The following is a 17773-nucleotide window of genomic DNA, read 5'->3' on the forward strand; positions in this document are numbered from 1 at the left end:
CTCTGTACCAAACTCAATTTAATTGAAAGTCCAGTCTTTGACAAAAAAAAAAGAGTTTATTTGTTTGCTTAAACAATCAACTCCATAGATGATGTCGGGGCCAATTCATACACAAACAAACATAATTTGGCTAAAACATACATTCAATTCCGGTATATGACATACCGGGTGAAATTGAACCGGGTGAAAATTTTGATTAAAAAGGTCAATATTCTTGTTTTGAAAACATAATGAAAATTAATACATCGATCTCTGGTTTGTTTTCTTGCTAATCCACAGGATCACACGTAAAGAAGCTTAAAAAGGAACCTTATGTGTTATTTAGTGTGGACCATTGGATCGATACCGTGATTGATCGAGATATAGACCTGTTGGATCGGTGAGGTATTTCTTCTTTATCCATTGTTGTCTTTGTTTGATCGGGATAGTTGAATTTATGTAGAACGACTTAGTGTAATGTTCTAGTTTCGGCTTTATGCATGGGATAAATACGAAAACTATTCGTGAAATATTATTAATAAAAATGTACTTAGTTGCCTATGAATTTGGTTTGCAAGCCTACGAGGAATTAGTTGACTTTTTGACTTTTTGCAATACGACTTCAAAAAGTATTATAAAGCATAGTATATGGGTTCTCGCATTTTAAATCCCTACAGAAAATTACACATTTGAGTTCCTATCTCCTAACATCATACAAAAACATTGTACTTAAAGGCTCACCCATAAAATATATCAAATAAAAGTCAACGTATAGTTATGATTCTACAACCGGCTGAAAAAGCCGGTTCAAATTAAACTTGTTGTCTTTAATCTTTATCCTCCTCTGTTTCCATATATAATAATTAGTTGTTGACAAAATGGTTTACTACACTCTTTTTAATTGATTTAATTTAACATATGAATCACAGTACTATTATTCTAATTAACGTATTATATAATTGTGGTTCATTCATCATTCAGATTTCATCACATTTATGTTTACTAAATACTAGGTGTAATTTCATCTATACTACTCCCTCCGTTCGCTTTCCAAAGTCATTTTTAGTATAAAATTATCTCATTTGCCCCTTATTAAATGAATAAAAAATTAAATCTTTTAGAATTTTAATAGTCAAACAATTTATCTGTTTTCTTAATATGTGTGAAAACCTCTAGAATGACAAATAATTAAAAACGGAGGGAGTAGTATTTTTGCAGCAACTTTTGATAAAAAATCATTTTGGAAACAATTAGTATTCAATGCATTGACTTTAATATTAGTTACCAAAAATTTCACTGCATTAATTATAGGTAATATTTAAAAAATAAGGAAATTTTTCTACTTATTTAAATATAAATATATGATTCCCTTACATTTATATTTAAATTTATATTAAATTATCTTGAATTATTCTGTAATACATTTAGTTAATAAAAATTGTGATTTTTTTCCTGCATATGATGTAATAAAAAAAATTTTAAAACGAACATATATTACTCAATAGATGAATAAAAAAATACGGATACAATATCTCACATCGCCTAAAAAAATTGGACAATGGTTCAAAGTCATACTATAAAAGAGACCAAAATGATTCAGAATACAAATGAGCAGAAAGCTTGATTTATTATGCATTCAAAATTTAAAAACTTTTATTTGGTTTATTCCGGTTCTTTATTTTAATAAATAACATATCAATTCAAGCTAATATTTATAATACAAAACAATAGGTACAAAAATTAAGATGCTATAGTGCGAGTTAAAATATCTCGGGACGAAGTTATATAGCGGGACGGGTTTTATTGATATTTATATAAATTTAAAATATCATTAATTCGGTGTTTAACTGGTAAAACATCATTTCATTATTTTGTTAACACTATCGGTATCAGAGAATAGACATATCTAATTAAATTGATTAAATAAATATTATGTAAAAAAGATTATATTGCAATATTATATAGTTTAAATCATAAAATTAACAATTATATATAATATACATATTTAACCAACAAATACAACTTATAATTTAAATGTTTTAGTTATAAATAATTTGCTCCGCAGTGTACCGCGGGTCCTAATCTAGTTTGTGAATATAATAACAACAGTTTCTTAAGAAAGAAAGAAAAACACTCTATAGTTTCAAATTCTGACAGCTAATTACGACCAAAAAGACGTACAATACAAGAGCTCCAAACTTACAAAGTCTATTACTATTAACCTTAGCTATTAACTGCCCACGCATATGATGCGAACGTGTCTGCGTTTTGATTACTTCATTGAATTTTAAAAAGTAATTCTGAATACTGCGATTTGAAATGGGCCTCCAACGTTAAACAATCGCTAAATGAACAGCTTGTTATATAATTGTGAGTACTAATTTACTAATCAAATTTCTATAATATAACATAATCATGGGTATGCATGATCTACTTATAGCGAGTCTAATAAAAATAAAAATATTTATATATTTATATACAAAGAACAAAATTATAAGTGAGACATCAGTTATAATAATAACTCAAAAAAAAAAAAACATCGGTTATAATAAAGCAACAAAAGGGATGATGTTTCTCTTCAAACATAGTAAAATACAAAATAACACCATTTTTCGATTTATATGATTTGGTAAGCTCGAGAAATATCTTATACTAAAGCATGTGAAAATAAATACAAACGTTATTAAAAATTTATATTATTCGTCAAAAAAATCTAAAAAACTGTCCGAGGAACCTTCAAATAAAAACCACAACAGATATATATATATATATATATGTATTTATTATTATTATTATGTTATCAAGATTGTACCAAATTACCTCAGTCTTTTCTTCTCCCAGATATCAATTTTGTTTTAAATTTTGAAAGCGGAGTGAGATTGGTAAGAGGAGCATGGATGTGGGTCTGACTGAGGTAATAAAAAAAAATTACCATTTTTATTTGATTATGGGGATTTCCAATTGCATATGCTGCTTAACTTTTTTCACTAGATTAAAGCTATTTTTTTTTTGTCTCAGTTTGGTACAATCTTGTCCTAATATTTTTTCAGATTGTTTGTTACTTCAGACGATTATCCAGTTCATCATATTTCAAATTTTGTGTACATTTTGATTTCAGTTAAATGCTGATACATTGTTAAAGATGCCATACCATTTAATATGATCACACTACTCTTTACCGGCCTGCAGTTTTGGATCATTCTTCTTAGGCCCGATAGCTTTGTACACAACTTGGCTGATATCTTTCACGAAGCTCCAAATCCCTTGCTTTTGACAAGATTACCGAAGCTCTGCCACGCCTTTCTCCCAGCACCATACATGATTGACACTATTTTAACCGAAAAAAATATATATTTAACTAATACTTTTTTAATATTTTATATGGTAATCTAGATTATTAAGTGTTCAATTACCATGTTTTAGGTTTACTGGTTTAAAATATATGAGCGACTTTTTTGACCAAAAAAAAAATATGTGAGCGACTTTTTTTTTCTTGGGCACCATGAGAGATTTTATAGAGTGAGTTCACTAAGAAGTGGATACGTGGAGAAATACACTGTTTTTTTTTGTTTTGTAATTTGTAGCTAATAGTTATTTTATTATACATATAAATTTAACTGTTAGTACAATTTAGCTTTCTCATTTTCATTGATTCATATATAAATAATCTAACACTTTAGTACATAATTAGTAAGTCTCAAAGACAAAGCAAACTTACATGCAGATCCACTCAAAAAACTCACCATAATTATGAAACCAATATAATTACGTCAGCGTAACTAAAGTCAATAAAATAAATATTCTATCGCAGTAGTATTTGTATTAGACAAAAAGAGTTTTGTTAATTGTTAGCTTATGACGGAAACTGTGACGCCCATCCGTTCAGGTCAGCTCTTCATTTTGAAATATCCCTCCAAAAGCTAGAGGGCTATGGTGGTCAAGCTCACTCTGACTAAAAACTGTGGCATTCTCCAACAATGTGGTGCACCGCAAAATTTCTGTTCCAAATCTGTCAATTTCCAAGAATAAGACGCACCAGTTAGAAGTAGCGAACAAATGTAGTCAACATGACACCAATGAATGGAGAGACAACGTAGTTAATTGAGTTGACAAAGAATAGTTTTTTGCTCTTACCCTATAGTTAAATAGAATAACATAAGTCACTATAAGAATACATAATTAGTACTTTCTTGTTCTAGTACTATACTCTAACAGTAGTCTCTATATGGGTTGTAAGATTAGAAAATAACCCACTTTTTATATCACCTCTAACTGCTAGCTATTACTTATTATATATGTATCTCTTAGCAGCAATTTAAATGTTCATCAACTATATGAGAGCTTAAAAGTTCTGAAGCAAGAAATGAATATAGTTTATAAACAACACAAACAACAACGCTCACCTTGGTTTAGTAGCCGATATGCGTTTAGAAGCACATGCAAAAATGGAATAAGCTTATGACCTCCGCAAGTAACTCCGAAAGATACCTGCCAAAACAGAAACATGTGCATAGTATCTAAATTAGTAAAGCCTCAACAACAAAGCAAAAAATGTTTCTATCTTTCCCAATGTTGGGTCTTACCTAAAAAAATGTTTAAGTTGTACTATTTACTAGTACTAAAGATTATGTTATTGAAAAATTATAAATCAAGTTTTAGAATTGAACTTTATGTTTATGGCTATAATTTATTTCCGTATCTTTTAAAAGCTTATATCAGCGTCTTTGAATATTTTGATCTTTCAAGTTTATTCTTCTGGTCTTCGTGTGCGTGGAAAAAGTTACTGAGAATACAAGTTTGGAAAGGTCAATTAGTATAAATTATTTCACGTACTCATCAAAAGGAAAATAACTATACTAAAGATATGGTTAATGTACGTGTAATGATTTAACTACTATGGATATAGTAGAATTTTGTTAAGAAGTAATCGTCTTAACGCTTAACCTTAAGCGATCTAACTTATACTAATAGAAACTATGATTGAGAAGGATAGACAAATTCCTATGTTCAGTAATGTTGGCATCCACAGTGCCGGCTTAAACATATTATATGTTCCTGGGTAAATTAAAAAATAATGCCTTTTAACATATAGAAAAACTTACTGATTTATTTTTTGGGTCTTTTTAGTTCATATAAATTTTTTTTGTGCTCTTTTCTAGTTTACAAACATTTTTTTTGTGCTCTCTTAACTTACAAAGTTTTTTTCTTATGTCTCTTTTAACTTATAAATATTTTTTTGTGCTCCTTTTCTTATATGTATATGCTCCTTTAATTTATGTACCCGGGGCGGTCGCACTGCCCGCCCACCTAGCTAAGCCGGCACTTTCGACCCATTTAAAGTGTGAATCTGCATATGAAAAAGTGATATCCTTACATTTATTTGTTTGTAGTCTGAAAAGTGGACTCTCGTTCGTACAAAAGGCAGTGTTTGTCTCTGTCTTCTCCAACTTTTCGTGCTCTCTTCATTCTATCACCAAAGAAAAAGCTAAATCACAAGATAATAATAAGGGCCCCTAATAATAAAGGTCAAGAACTTTAATACTGACTGATGCCAAAATAATTCAAATGATTAAATTATTACATAATTTTCCCACACGTTTATTAATAAATAATTAAATACTGCAGAATAAACTGACAATATCTCGATGCAAAAAAAAAAATAAAAAAAAACTTGAAATATATACAAAATGAGTTTGGTTTATTGTGAATATATGATGAAATGCAATACTTTTTTTCTGCGGTGTTTTTTGTTTATTGCGTCGATGACTCGATCTACGGCCACATTTTTATATGTGGATGAAAATTAGTAATATACAACTAAAACAACAAAATGGTACCAAACTAAATTAAGATACGTTACAAGAATGGTCTCAATATTTTGATTTTAGACACACACTAATCATATATTACAATTTAATTTTAATGTCTCATATAACTAGACAACTTAAATATTATTGTTAGGTGCTAACTTAATACAGTATATCTCAACGAATTAGAGTGAACTTATACTAGGGCATAGATCATGAAAGGGTGATGGTGAAATTGTCTCAAGATAAAGGCGCAAGGCTAGGGTTAAGATGTATTTGCAGAACACTTAAAGTTAATATTCGGTAGGTGATTGTACATAGATATCATGTATCAGCTATCAAAGTAGGAGTGGGAAAATATCCGAATTCGAAATCCAAATCGTTCACGTACCGTAATGATTCTACATTGATTATAAGTAATTCACTGGCCTATTGTATCAGGCTATCAGCTCCACAGCGATAGCATAGAACTATAAATAGTTAAACCCTCTTGTAACTCCACCAAGGTAATATATATAGTAACCGCAAAATTTCTCTCCACAACAATTGAAACATGGGTCGCAAAAGACTAGGCCCACTTTGAACTCAGATTTTAAACCCATTATGAGATTAACATCTGAAAACTGGCATTCTTGGACACTTGATTGCTGACTTAACGTCGGCTAATTGCTGTGATATAAATCATTATTGTAATCTCTATGATCCTGGAATACTTAAACGGTTGTTTACTAGTAGTTTACTATATACTGTAGTTTGTAAACTCGATGTATGAAAGTGTAGTAACATTTCTTAGCAAAATTAAAATGTATATCCTGTTTTCCTTCCTCTTCTTAATTCATAGGTAATTTCCACAACTATACTTATGTCACTGAGTGGTGTAAAACGCCTTTAGGTCATCATCATTCACACACATAAGTGGGCTTCGTGAGTTTGTGACTTGTGACGTATCAGCCATTGAAAACCTCTAAATTTATTAGTGGGAGACTTTAAAAAAATCAAGTCAACGCCGACTAATCCAACACAACGTAACACGTTAACGTATGCAATGGAACTTTACGGTCTTATCAACGCATCATTGTTTCCTTTATGTTGTCGAGAAGAAAACGTTAGAAATGAAATCAAATTATCTCTTCTCTAAAAGCGCCTCAACACTCGTTTTCATATTCCTCTCTGTCGAACATTAATACTCACACGCATATATCAAAAAGTTGTCACTATAGAAACTGAGAAATCATATTTTCTAAACCTTTCATTTTTTTTTTGGGGTCCAAGTTAAAAGAGTTAGATAAGAGATATGCAGAGCCGTGGCTAGAGATGAGAAGGCCGGAGCCGTATCCTAAAAAAAATCTTATAATAATAATGACATCTCAAGTGAACAAATAATCAGAACAAAAATAAATCTTATTTCTAAAACATATTTTTTTGTTTTAAAAGATTGTTTACCTAATTTTCAAAATCAATGTTTTATAACTTCTTTTTTTTTGGGAAAACTACCATTGAATTAGGGACATAACTCATATATAACTCAAAAATGTTATCAGTTATGACCTAATTTGAGTAATCAAGCGACCTTGTATCAACTAATTGTTTTTATTTCAATATTTCTTTTTAATTTCTAACAACAATACTAATTTCAAAAGAAAAAAAAATCACAAACTCAATTTATTAAAATATTACATTTAGAACTTAGAAATTAAAGAGAAAAATAATAAAAGCATATACTCATTTTATTAATAAACATCACATTCGCAAATGCCCTGTAACATTTCAACTTTCTATAATATGATTTTGTCATAAATTCACATTGTAAACAAATTCATAAGATATTGAATGTTTTTTCTTAAAATGGGGCCGGAGGCGAAGGCTTCATATTGCCTAACGTAGGCACGGCTCTGGAGATATGAAAAAGAGAAGTCAGAAACGATTTCTCAAAGCAAAATGATATAAGTGAACGACCTTATATAATTGTCTAAGTCAATGTATCGCCTACCTATATCCAACACAAGTCACGATGATCCACTGGCTTTTGTTTTACAGATTTTATACACAACACAATCATTGAATCATATTGTCTTCATTAACATTTTAATAATTCTTTTGTTAAAAAGAATTGTTGTTACTACTACACATGAAATGATACCCTCTGTCTAAAATCATTAACGAAATATTCTTTTTCATTTGACCTTTTTTATTTTTTAAGGATGTCTAAATGGGCCAAGTAAGCCCAGTTACAAAAAGGAGAGAAGGAAAAGAGATATTTTAAGAGAGACACGTGTTAGAAGCGTAGTAAATGAAGTCAATTACACGACATTAATAAACAGAAGAGAAGAGAGAGAGAGAGGCGTTGAGTTGAGTCAGATGTCCGAAGAGGCCTCGTGGTGGGGCCCGAGCAAACCGTTATGCTGCTTTTATTAAATGACAAAATTAACCTCCAGGCATTAGCGTTTGAAACGGTCATGTTAGAGAAAGGGTTAAATAGGTAAATTCGCGAAATTAAGAATAATTATGAAAGAGGCCCCTCCATTCTCTTTCTTAATCGCGTCGTGCCACCCCATTTCCAGAGAGGACACAGCCTTTTTCATCCCTCCCTCCTCCCCCCTTTCTCTCTTACTCTATTCCTTCTTCCTCCATTGCCTTCTTTTGCTTTTTGAGTTCCTTCTCTGTTTCTGCATACAAAATTTCTGGTTTTTGTCTCTCGTTTCTTTTAAGGAAAGTTTCTATTTTTGTTGTTGTTTAACTGTGTCGTCAAGCTGAGATTGGAGAGAGTGAGTGAGAGAAGGTAGTTGGCATTTTGGTGGATCTGAGTTTTGTGTGGGATGTGGTGGATGATGGGAGAAGCTGGTGGTCATTACTGTTCTAAGAAGACTGATGATATCTGCGGCGGTGTTTGTAGTCAGGTTTGTTTTTTAATCTCCGATCTGCTTTTCTTTTGAAACACTACATTGATGTTTTCAGAAACGAGATCTTTCACTTCCCTTTTCCTCGAAAAGTTTCAAAATTTGATCTTTTGAGATCTTTATAAGTCGACCCATTTCTTTGTTTTTACGCATGGACTTGCATTTGATGGGCATCACTGTTAATACCTACCAATTCTGTATTTGAGAAATTAACTTGGATCTGAGTTTAGATTTATGTTCCTTCTTGAATATGTATAATTTATAATTCAGATTTAAACATTTCTTTATTCGTCTATGTGCTCTGCATATTGTTGTTGTGGAATTAATTATGTTTCTAATTCTAATGTTTAATATTATCTATCTGGCAGGAACCTGGAAGATTCTTCAGCTTTTCTAGACTTTGTTGTGCTCTCCGTGGGGTGGACATGAGGACTTATATCTTTCTTTTAGTGATTGTACCTACATGTGTACTAGCTGGTTATGTCCACGGTCAGAAGATTTCTTACTTTCTCCGGCCATTGTGGGAATCACCACCTAAACCTTTTCATGACATTCCTCATTACTACCACGAGAACGCTTCTATGGAGACTCTTTGTAAACTCCATGGCTGGGGTGTAAGAGAATACCCTAGACGAGTTTACGATGCGGTTTTGTTCAGTAACGAGCTTGATATCCTCGCTGTTCGTTGGAGAGAGTTGTTTCCTTACATCACTCAGTTTGTTCTCCTCGAATCAAACACCACATTCACTGGCTTGCCGAAGCCTCTTGTCTTTGCTGCACACCGAGACGAGTTCAAGTTTATCGAGTCACGTTTGACTTATGGTACTGTTGGTGGAAGGTTTGTCAAAGGTCAGAATCCGTTTTATGAAGAGGCGTATCAGCGTGTAGCTTTAGACCAGCTTCTGAGAATCGCTGGGATTACTGATGATGACTTGTTGTTGATGTCTGATGTTGATGAGATTCCAAGTAGACACACCATAAACCTTTTGAGATGGTGTGATGAGGTCCCCAAGATTCTTCATCTGCGGCTCAAGAACTATCTTTATTCTTTTGAGTTCTTAGTTGATAACAAGAGCTGGAGAGCTTCTGTCCATAGATATGAAACTGGTAAAACACGGTATGCTCATTATCGACAGTCTGATGAGATCTTGGCGGATGCAGGATGGCATTGTAGCTTTTGCTTTCGACGGATCAGTGAGTTTATATTCAAGATGAAAGCTTATAGCCATAATGATAGAGTGAGGTTTGGTCATTTCTTGAATCCTAAGAGAGTTCAAAGAGTTATATGCAAAGGAGCTGATCTGTTCGATATGCTCCCTGAAGAGTATACCTTCAAGGAGATTATAGGGAAAATGGGTCCAATACCGCATTCTTTCTCAGCCGTTCATCTTCCTTCGTATCTCCTTGAAAACGCAGATAAGTACAGATTCCTCTTGCCGGGAAATTGCATACGAGAAAGCGAATGATAGATTGAATCTTCAGCACATGGAGTCTTACTTCTTGTTCATCTTAAGACCTCTACATTGAGAGGGAAACAAAGGCTGGCTTGAATCCTCCTCCGAGGACTAATAACACTTACACAACTGATATTATAATCTCTGCAATTTTGTCTGAGGCGTATTGTTGTTGGTGGATGCTGCAGAGTTTTTCATCTGGCACCTTTGAGAGGATTATTACAAAATGAAGATTTATGTATATAGATAGATCTCTTTGTTTCTTCAGGATTCTGATTTCGCATCAGACATGAAAACCTTCATTCTCTGTGACTGTGCATCATCAAACATGAGTTTGTGTTCTTCTGAGTTTCCCCTTTTGGGAAGTTTTGCGTCAAGACACTCTTTACTTACCCTTTATGTACATCTCTTTCTTCTCTTGATTTCATTGGGTTTGTTATGTAGACGAGGATTGGTGTTATGCATGTGTTCGTTATTAAGAGACTTGTTCTCATGAGTCATGAATAAAGCTTCTGATGCTTGGATCGAATTCAGATTATTGTTTATTAGCATAAGGAAGAAATTTCCAATACATAAACTTAGATAAGGAACATCAATTACAAATAAGTAATAATATTGTTTTCCAGATTCTGAAACAAATACATGACCCATCACCTGATCACCCATATGTGATCATAGCTCAGATTTTAAGAAATGGAATAACAACGGCCAAGAACCCACAAAAGAAAGAAAAAATCAAGGATGATCTCTAATTGTTCTTTCAAAATTGTTTCCTGTGTATATAGTTGCTTAATCAATCATATGGACATTATAGTATATGGATTAATCATCATATGAACACTCAAAAACATTTCTAGACTCTACCATGTCGTTTGTTCAATTCTTCACTCGTCTCTCTCTTTGTTTGTATCTGCTAATGAATCGTTGAGTTTGCTAATTCCTTGAGATACTTCTTCTCCGAACTCGCCATTCGGCTTTGGAACATAGTCCATTCCCGTTTACATCTGTCTCTCACCTTTGCAACAAAACCATATAACCATCATCATCAATTAGTCAAACAAGAAACCACTAATTCTCTGTTACAAGCTGATGTTTCAAAGTTCTTACCCCTTGCCACCCTGCTTTACCGTCGTGGGCCTCTCCCTGGCTGCCTAAAGAAGGAAGCGATTGATGAATAATCCATTGAGAATCCACAACTCCTATCTTCTCATGTGCAGGCTGTTTGTTATATTAGGAAACTTATTAGTAGATAACCAAACCACATGTCCAATGTTTTGAGTATGTAGGCAAAATGATTAACCTCAACACATTTACGGAGTGCGAAATCAAGACCCCAACCGTGAACCAAGTCGTTCTGGATCATATGCCACACGCAACGCCAGGCATCTCTTGAGAATACTGGAGCCATGATCTCTATAAACCTGTAAAAGTATCAAGTGGAATCAAGATCATTGTATGAGATAAGATCTATGTTCTTGTGATGAATAGTTGATACTACGTACGCTGCACAGGGAGGCAAGTGAGGGTCGTTGCATCGACCTGGTTTCTCCTTTGCATCTCTAGTGAGTAGAATTTTTCAGAAAGAAAATGATTAGTTTACTTAGTTTCCGCCTTTTGAAGTTTGGAATTTGTAAAGTTTCTTACTTGTGAACTTCTCCTTTAGTTTTTCTCTTTGTTATCTCCCATGTAATCTTTTTTTTAGACTCCACAGCAGGCTGCGATATCTCTAGACCGTGTTTCTTTATAAGCCTGATGTACCTGCAGTAGAGAATGGAACACATATTCACATTTGCTGGACTAGGTTCATGCGGCGATTTAAAAAACTTTGGTTAGAAATGAGCAACAAGAAGACGCACTCTTGTACATCAAAGTTTTCAAGGCCGAGGTCTTCATCCCAGATGAATACATAGTCATAAGGTGCCACGATGTCAGGATGCAGAAACCTTTTAGCATACCACCTTGTGATAACCAGAGAGATTCAATGGTTAAACAAGCTAGCCTCACGAAGATTCAAGTAGTTATAGCAAAGTAAAGTTAATGTTTACCATTTGGTTTGCTTTGGCACGCTCACGTGTATTGCGCGTGTGGACCATTCGAATTCATCCCATTCTGTGGTTCGTCCATCGTAGTGGAACAGAACAATTGTGAAATCTTCTTCTGAAAACTGCGGGAAAAAAAAAGAAAGACTCTAAGCTTTTTGCAGAAAGATAGGAGAGCCTGCATCAGTATTTACCTTCTTAACACAAGCATCAACGTTTACTTTCTGACCAAAACCAACAGTAAATGCAATGAGATACTTTGGCTTCACAGGAACATCCTAAAGAAGCAAGACACAAGAACAAACCCACAATCAGACAATTCAATGCTGTTGAAAAGATGAGATTTTTATCCAAAAGATGAAAGATTCCCAAGAGCAAACAATAAAGGATCAAAACATTATATTACCTCCTCAGGTAATCCCCAAAGCCTGCGTAAGTAATAATCTGATTCAGATGCAACGATTCCAGGAGTCAACATTTCTGCACCTCGGGGGTTCGATGGAACCCAAATCTGCATAATCCTCATTTAAGATTAGTTCACACGATCTTGTCACTACCACTAAAAATATAAAAGAGAAGGATTTATTATGCCTTCCACTGCGGTGCATCACTGGAATTATCCCCATGTAACGGACTCCTAGATGACCATGTATGCAAAAGTGTTTCACTTGATGTTTCTGGTGTCTCATCTTCTACGTAAGCAATGTCAACAGAGGGAAGAATGCTAGAGGGAAAATTCAGCTGAAAATATTTCAAGTTGGTCACATGAAAACAACATATCAAGCATAGTCTTGAGAGAAAAAAATATGAAACAAAAAGCTAAAGATATAGCTATAGCTCACTTTTGTTAGTGATAATGTAGGGAACGATATCCCAACGAAGAAACCAATAACTATTCCTACGAATGTAGCTATAATGAGTCTCATCCCATCACTTGTCTTTNGTCAACAGAGGGAAGAATGCTAGAGGGAAAATTCAGCTGAAAATATTTCAAGTTGGTCACATGAAAACAACATATCAAGCATAGTCTTGAGAGAAAAAAATATGAAACAAAAAGCTAAAGATATAGCTATAGCTCACTTTTGTTAGTGATAATGTAGGGAACGATATCCCAACGAAGAAACCAATAACTATTCCTACGAATGTAGCTATAATGAGTCTCATCCCATCACTTGTCTTTTTACCATTCGAACTGCAAACAAATGACATAACATACTAATTCATTTCTATAGTGTGATCAGCTTAAAACTTGAATCAAGCAATGAGCTTAGGATATGGATGAATCTAACCAGCGACTAGAGTTGTCTGTTCGATTAGCCATGTCCTAAATCCCTTTAAGCTCACCAGAAACAAAAATCATTCAATGGATTCTTCAGTCTCTAGAACATTCTTATCTGCATCACAAAAGGAGATTGAACAGGAATAAAAACGTAAAATTTAGATTCAGATCCAGTCCACAAAAACGAATGCAAGTAGTCGAGATTACAAGTTATAAAACTAGTGAGCTAGTAATACTAAGCTAGAAGCTAAATTTTAGAGCAGACAGCCTCAAAGATGGAAAATTTTGAGAAAACTCTATAATAATTGCTTCCTAATCAAGACATAAACATCGATTACACTCCCTCAGATCGAAATCTGATGCGATTTTCATTAGCAAAAGTATGATGAAGAGTAAGCAAAATTGAAATACTCAAAATTCAAAAGATTACAACATAAAAGCAAGATCCATGTCATGAATTGAAGAATTACTTTTCAAAAAGGAAAACGTTGTAACTTACTACTTAGCAAGTAAACAAAAGTAACGAACTTTGAGCTAATTTTGGGAGAAGACAAAAACCTAAAGACGACGAATCAGATTCGAACATAAGAAGGGTAATCTCTCATCGAGTAACAGAAGTAGTAAAATCACGTTACGAACAATAAATGAAACGAGAAGAAAACAGGGTTGAAGTAACGGAGCAAAGATCGTCGGAGAACGTAAAAGGATGTAAATTTAAGCAATAAAAGCAATACCCAGAAGAGTGAAACGAATCAAATCTCAATAGAAGCCGAAGCCGTCGTCTTTGAATATTTACTTTTCTGATGAACTTGACTGAGAGATTTTTTTTGGGGCTGGCGGGTTAAAGAATTGAGTGAATTAAAAGGGGAAAACAAAGCAGAGAGGATGAATCATGAATCCCTCAAATAAAAAGAGAAAAGTCTTTTTTGGATTCAAAAGAACAGCGAAGTTGTGTGTTTTTGAATTGATCCCATCCCCCCCATGTGACTGCGACTTAAAGGGTAATGTAGGTCAATAGAAAAAGTTGACTTTTTTGACTTGGCTTGCGATGACACTAAAGGCATTTTTTGGCTTGTGAAGACGCTAAAGTAAGTCGGCGATCTTCCACTCCACGTGGGTGAGTGATCAATGAGAGTCTCAGAGATTAGAGTCATGATCTAAATAAGACTGCGATTCTAGGGCTTATGCAATCAATATTTAAGGTGGTGGTTATAGTAAAAGTATGCTTCTTATAAGTTGAGGGCAGGGCCGGCTCAAACTTTTCTTGCACCTTGTGCCAAATTTTTTTTTTCTCTTAATTTACAGGTCTTATTTTTAGATTTTCAATATTTTGGGTTTTTTTGTCAAAATATGAAACATTGAAGAGCCTAAAAACCTTATAATTTTTTCCAAAATATTGTGACATGGTGCAAATGCACTTTGTGCACTAGGTCATCGCCGGCACTGGTTGAGGGTGAAAAGATCTTGTCGAGGAAAAGTGTGATACAGCTTCTCCTCTGTCATAGATGTCATTAGCTTTTTACTGGCCGGAAACAAAAAACAAATACGCAATTCTACTCACCTAAATGAACTAGTACAACTTCTTGTGATTGAACTTTGAAGTGATATCTAAATATTAATGGCTATGTTCATCATCAGTAACTAATTCCAAAGGCCTTTCGAATGTAAGTTATAATGATTAACGACCTTTAAACAAGTGGAACAAAAGGACTTCATGGCCCAATGGATAAGGCGCTGGTCTACGAAACCAGAGATTCTGGGTTCGATCCCCAGTGAAGTCGTTCTCTTTTCTTTTTTTGGTTGTTATATTATCTCTGTTTATTTCCTCATAGATGATAAGAAAAATATTCTTGTGCAAATCATCTCCTTCATCAACAAATGCAATCTTTGCAATAGAACATACTACTGAATAAGAGATGAGGATAGCTTTTCAAGCTGTAATTGGAAGAATCTATGCTTTCTTCGTTTCTGCAATGTTTTTTTTTTTTCACTTTTCAAGTCTTCTTGATAGCTCAACATGATCTATGCTCAAAGAAACCAAAAATGTGAAATCTCACTTCAACCAAAATGACACAAATCTCCACAACTTTGGAATAGAAGATCACAACAATAAGACGCACAACCAGAAACTGAAACAGTAGTGTTGTAAATAGAATTTTTTAAACAGAGAAGAAGAACAGAACAGAGTCTCTGTCTCCAAAATTGTGAAGACACATCAATTGTCACAAGTCTTGCGCCATGCCGTTTCACGAGCAAAAAAAGACCAAAAAAACAACAAGACGAAGAAACCATTAGGCTTCAATTCCGAAGATGAACCAATGAAAAACAAAAAACAAAAAACAAAAAAAACCCCCTAAATTAGGTTTTTTTCCAAAGGAGATGAATGTTTCTTATTAATATTATTGAAGCTTCTCTCTTATCTGTCTTTTTCAAAATCTGGGAATGGTGTGTCAACCAAACTCCAATCTCATTCCACATTCATCCTTCGTTTCCTTCTTTACCATCCTTGCCTTGGTGATGACGATGACCTGCGAAGCCAGAAATCCGAATTGTCAGTTTACTCGCATCTCAAGTTTGGATCTTTAGACTAAGGTCAGCTTCCATTCTAGGTTTCTAGACTTTCGGGTGCAATAACAAATCCAGATAAGTAGTAGGCTTTTGAATGTTGGAATACATATTGTAAGTTTGTGTTTGTAATGGGATTGAAGCAGAGGTTAATAACCTGTCAAAGTTTCTGTTGCTGAAGAATCCACGTTCCTTGCTTCCTTGGAAGTTTCTTCGATCATCTACTTGTCTTGGCCAATTATCACCTGTGCCACGTGATCGAGGTCTTTCCATGGAATCGGCATTCCTAGACTCATCAATTGATCCAGCCCGTGAGTGAGGTCTTTCTGAATAGGAAGTTCTGCTTGCACTGGATCCAGGTCTCTCGACTGCTCTTGGCCTAAACCTGACTTTGTCGTCCAACTCACGGATCAGTAAGTCCAGGTCCTTTTCTTTCTCACGTATAAGATCCGGTAGATTATGGTTGTTATTTTCGGCTTCTGGTTGAGATTCCTTGCTCTCAGGTGCGATGGCTGCTTCCTTCTCGAGTTTCTTCCTTAATTCTTCAATCTCTTCCTTCAACATTCTCTCTTCTTCTGTTTCAGGCCTGGATTTGTTTCATAAGACAGATATGAAAGTGAGACAAATAGCTATTTGGCAGATGATGTAGAAAGTCACCAACATTATCAGAGAGATATAAATCCTATACCAACGCAAGGCATAGCAGAGTTCAGAAAAAAAAATCAACTGAACTAGACACAAAACTCAGTTGAATATGAGACCATGCGTTAACAAAACAAACACTAAAGCCAAGATATGAGATGTCCCAAAAACAGGCAAGATATAGCTTACAAGTTACACGCATACAATTCTATAAATTCCCAGAGAGGCTGTACAAACTGAGAGATAAAACATGTGTGAATTGGTCAAAGCAATGGAATGGGTACTACTACACATTCATTACTTCGCATGAAGTGACTAGGTAATGAATCAAACATTCGGGAAGAGTCTATCCTGTGTTAAAGAGTGCTTAAAAGGACATATATTTAACATGCCAATCAGAAGAGAACCTATAGACTACAACTTAAGTGGATAAGTCACTCAATTATCTTCCATTTTGAATTTGAAACACTAAGCAGAATTGGCAAAACTATCTATAGTTATTAGTTTGCATACATATTCCTACCCTCTAACGATTCACTAGTCAATATCACTTCAAAAATCAAACTTTCTGATTCAGTATGCAGAAAAAACGGATTATTTGAGAATTCATATTCAAACCACCGCGGCAACATAGAATTAAAAGAAATCCACATTTCTCAGAAAAAATAAAGAAAATCCAGATGAATAAGGACCTGTCAACCCTGCGATGCTCGAGTTCAGAATCCATCTTGCGCCAATCTTTCCCTTGTTCCTCGAGCAATACTTCCCGAGGCTTTGCATCGCCAAAAGGATTCACCTTTGGTCTCGGTTTCACCACATTCTCCACACTGTTCAGTGCTGTACTCTCAGACCTGTTAGACTGAGCACTTGATGGTCTACTAGATTGTGCGCTAGATGGTCTGCTCGTTTGTCCCTTCTTAGCCTCAATCTCTGAGTCAATTTTCTTCCAGTCCAATCCTTTCTCCGCCAAAACTTGCTCTCTTGGTCTGGCTGCGCCAAATGGACTCGGCTTACTAGTCTTCACAGCTGTTTCAGTTTCACCTTCAGTTTCAGTCACTCCTGATTCAACTTTACGTGGCTCCAAAACAAGACGACGACGCTCCTCCTGAAC

General features: G+C 34.4%; 3 protein-coding genes and 1 non-coding gene across 6 annotated transcripts in view; 2 read left to right on the forward strand and 2 right to left on the reverse strand.

Annotated features, from left to right (window-relative positions):
• On the forward strand, positions 8325 to 10666 carry LOC104755579. The gene is made up of 2 exons (XM_010477981.1): positions 8325 to 8683; positions 9052 to 10666. Exons 1-2 carry the CDS (start codon positions 8603 to 8605, stop codon positions 10147 to 10149), a joined length of 1179 nt encoding a protein of 392 aa, XP_010476283.1. The 5' UTR covers positions 8325 to 8602; the 3' UTR covers positions 10150 to 10666.
• LOC104755581 lies at positions 10734 to 14438 on the reverse strand. 3 transcript variants are annotated; one of them, XM_010477982.2, is made up of 13 exons: positions 14190 to 14438; positions 13466 to 13570; positions 13257 to 13368; positions 12768 to 12917; positions 12583 to 12687; positions 12371 to 12454; positions 12183 to 12301; positions 11994 to 12095; positions 11782 to 11895; positions 11640 to 11696; positions 11438 to 11558; positions 11245 to 11355; positions 10734 to 11152 (listed from the first exon to the last, which is right to left on the reverse strand). In XM_010477982.2, exons 2-13 carry the CDS (start codon positions 13495 to 13497, stop codon positions 11051 to 11053), a joined length of 1209 nt encoding a protein of 402 aa, XP_010476284.1. In that variant the 5' UTR covers positions 13498 to 13570; positions 14190 to 14438; the 3' UTR covers positions 10734 to 11050. The 3 variants fall into 3 exon arrangements, with proteins under 3 accessions (XP_010476284.1, XP_019095306.1, XP_010476287.1); XM_019239761.1 differs by lacking the exon at positions 14190 to 14438 and having other exon boundaries at positions 13257 to 13391; XM_010477985.2 differs by lacking the exons at positions 13257 to 13368; positions 13466 to 13570; positions 14190 to 14438 and adding an exon at positions 13019 to 13111.
• On the forward strand, positions 15164 to 15236 carry TRNAR-ACG. Its single transcript has one exon. It is a non-coding gene; the product is annotated as a tRNA-Arg (tRNA).
• Positions 15500 to 17773, reverse strand: part of LOC104759199 (eukaryotic translation initiation factor 4B2-like) — a 3272-nt gene continuing 998 nt past the window's right edge. The window contains exons 2-4 of the mRNA XM_019239810.1: positions 17355 to 17771; positions 16178 to 16606; positions 15500 to 15983 (exon numbers count right to left, since the gene is read on the reverse strand). Coding sequence (XP_019095355.1) covers positions 15953 to 15983; positions 16178 to 16606; positions 17355 to 17771 — 877 coding nt within the window. The 3' untranslated portion in view covers positions 15500 to 15952. The remainder of the gene's footprint in view (positions 15984 to 16177; positions 16607 to 17354; positions 17772 to 17773) is intronic.

Source organism: Camelina sativa, chromosome 17 (genome assembly GCF_000633955.1).
Source record: "Camelina sativa cultivar DH55 chromosome 17, Cs, whole genome shotgun sequence".
In the NCBI taxonomy this organism is placed as follows: Eukaryota; Viridiplantae; Streptophyta; class Magnoliopsida; order Brassicales; family Brassicaceae; genus Camelina; species Camelina sativa.

What these genes read in the sequence shown, in the direction of transcription:
- LOC104755581 (XM_010477982.2), bottom strand. Translation starts at nt 13,497, where the DNA reads ATGGCTAATCGAACAGACAACTCTAGTCGCTG. An exon ending in ACTAAAGGAGAAGTTCACAA is followed by an intron (nt 11,697 to 11,781) that starts GTAAGAAACTTT and finishes TCTACTCACTAG; the next exon opens with AGATGCAAAGGAGAAACCAG. An exon ending in CACTTGCCTCCCTGTGCAGC is followed by an intron (nt 11,559 to 11,639) that starts GTACGTAGTATC and finishes ATACTTTTACAG; the next exon opens with GTTTATAGAGATCATGGCTC.
- LOC104755579 (XM_010477981.1), top strand. Translation starts at nt 8,603, where the DNA reads ATGTGGTGGATGATGGGAGAAGCTGGTGGTCATTACTGTTCTAAGAAG. An exon ending in GCGGCGGTGTTTGTAGTCAG is followed by an intron (nt 8,684 to 9,051) that starts GTTTGTTTTTTA and finishes TCTATCTGGCAG; the next exon opens with GAACCTGGAAGATTCTTCAG.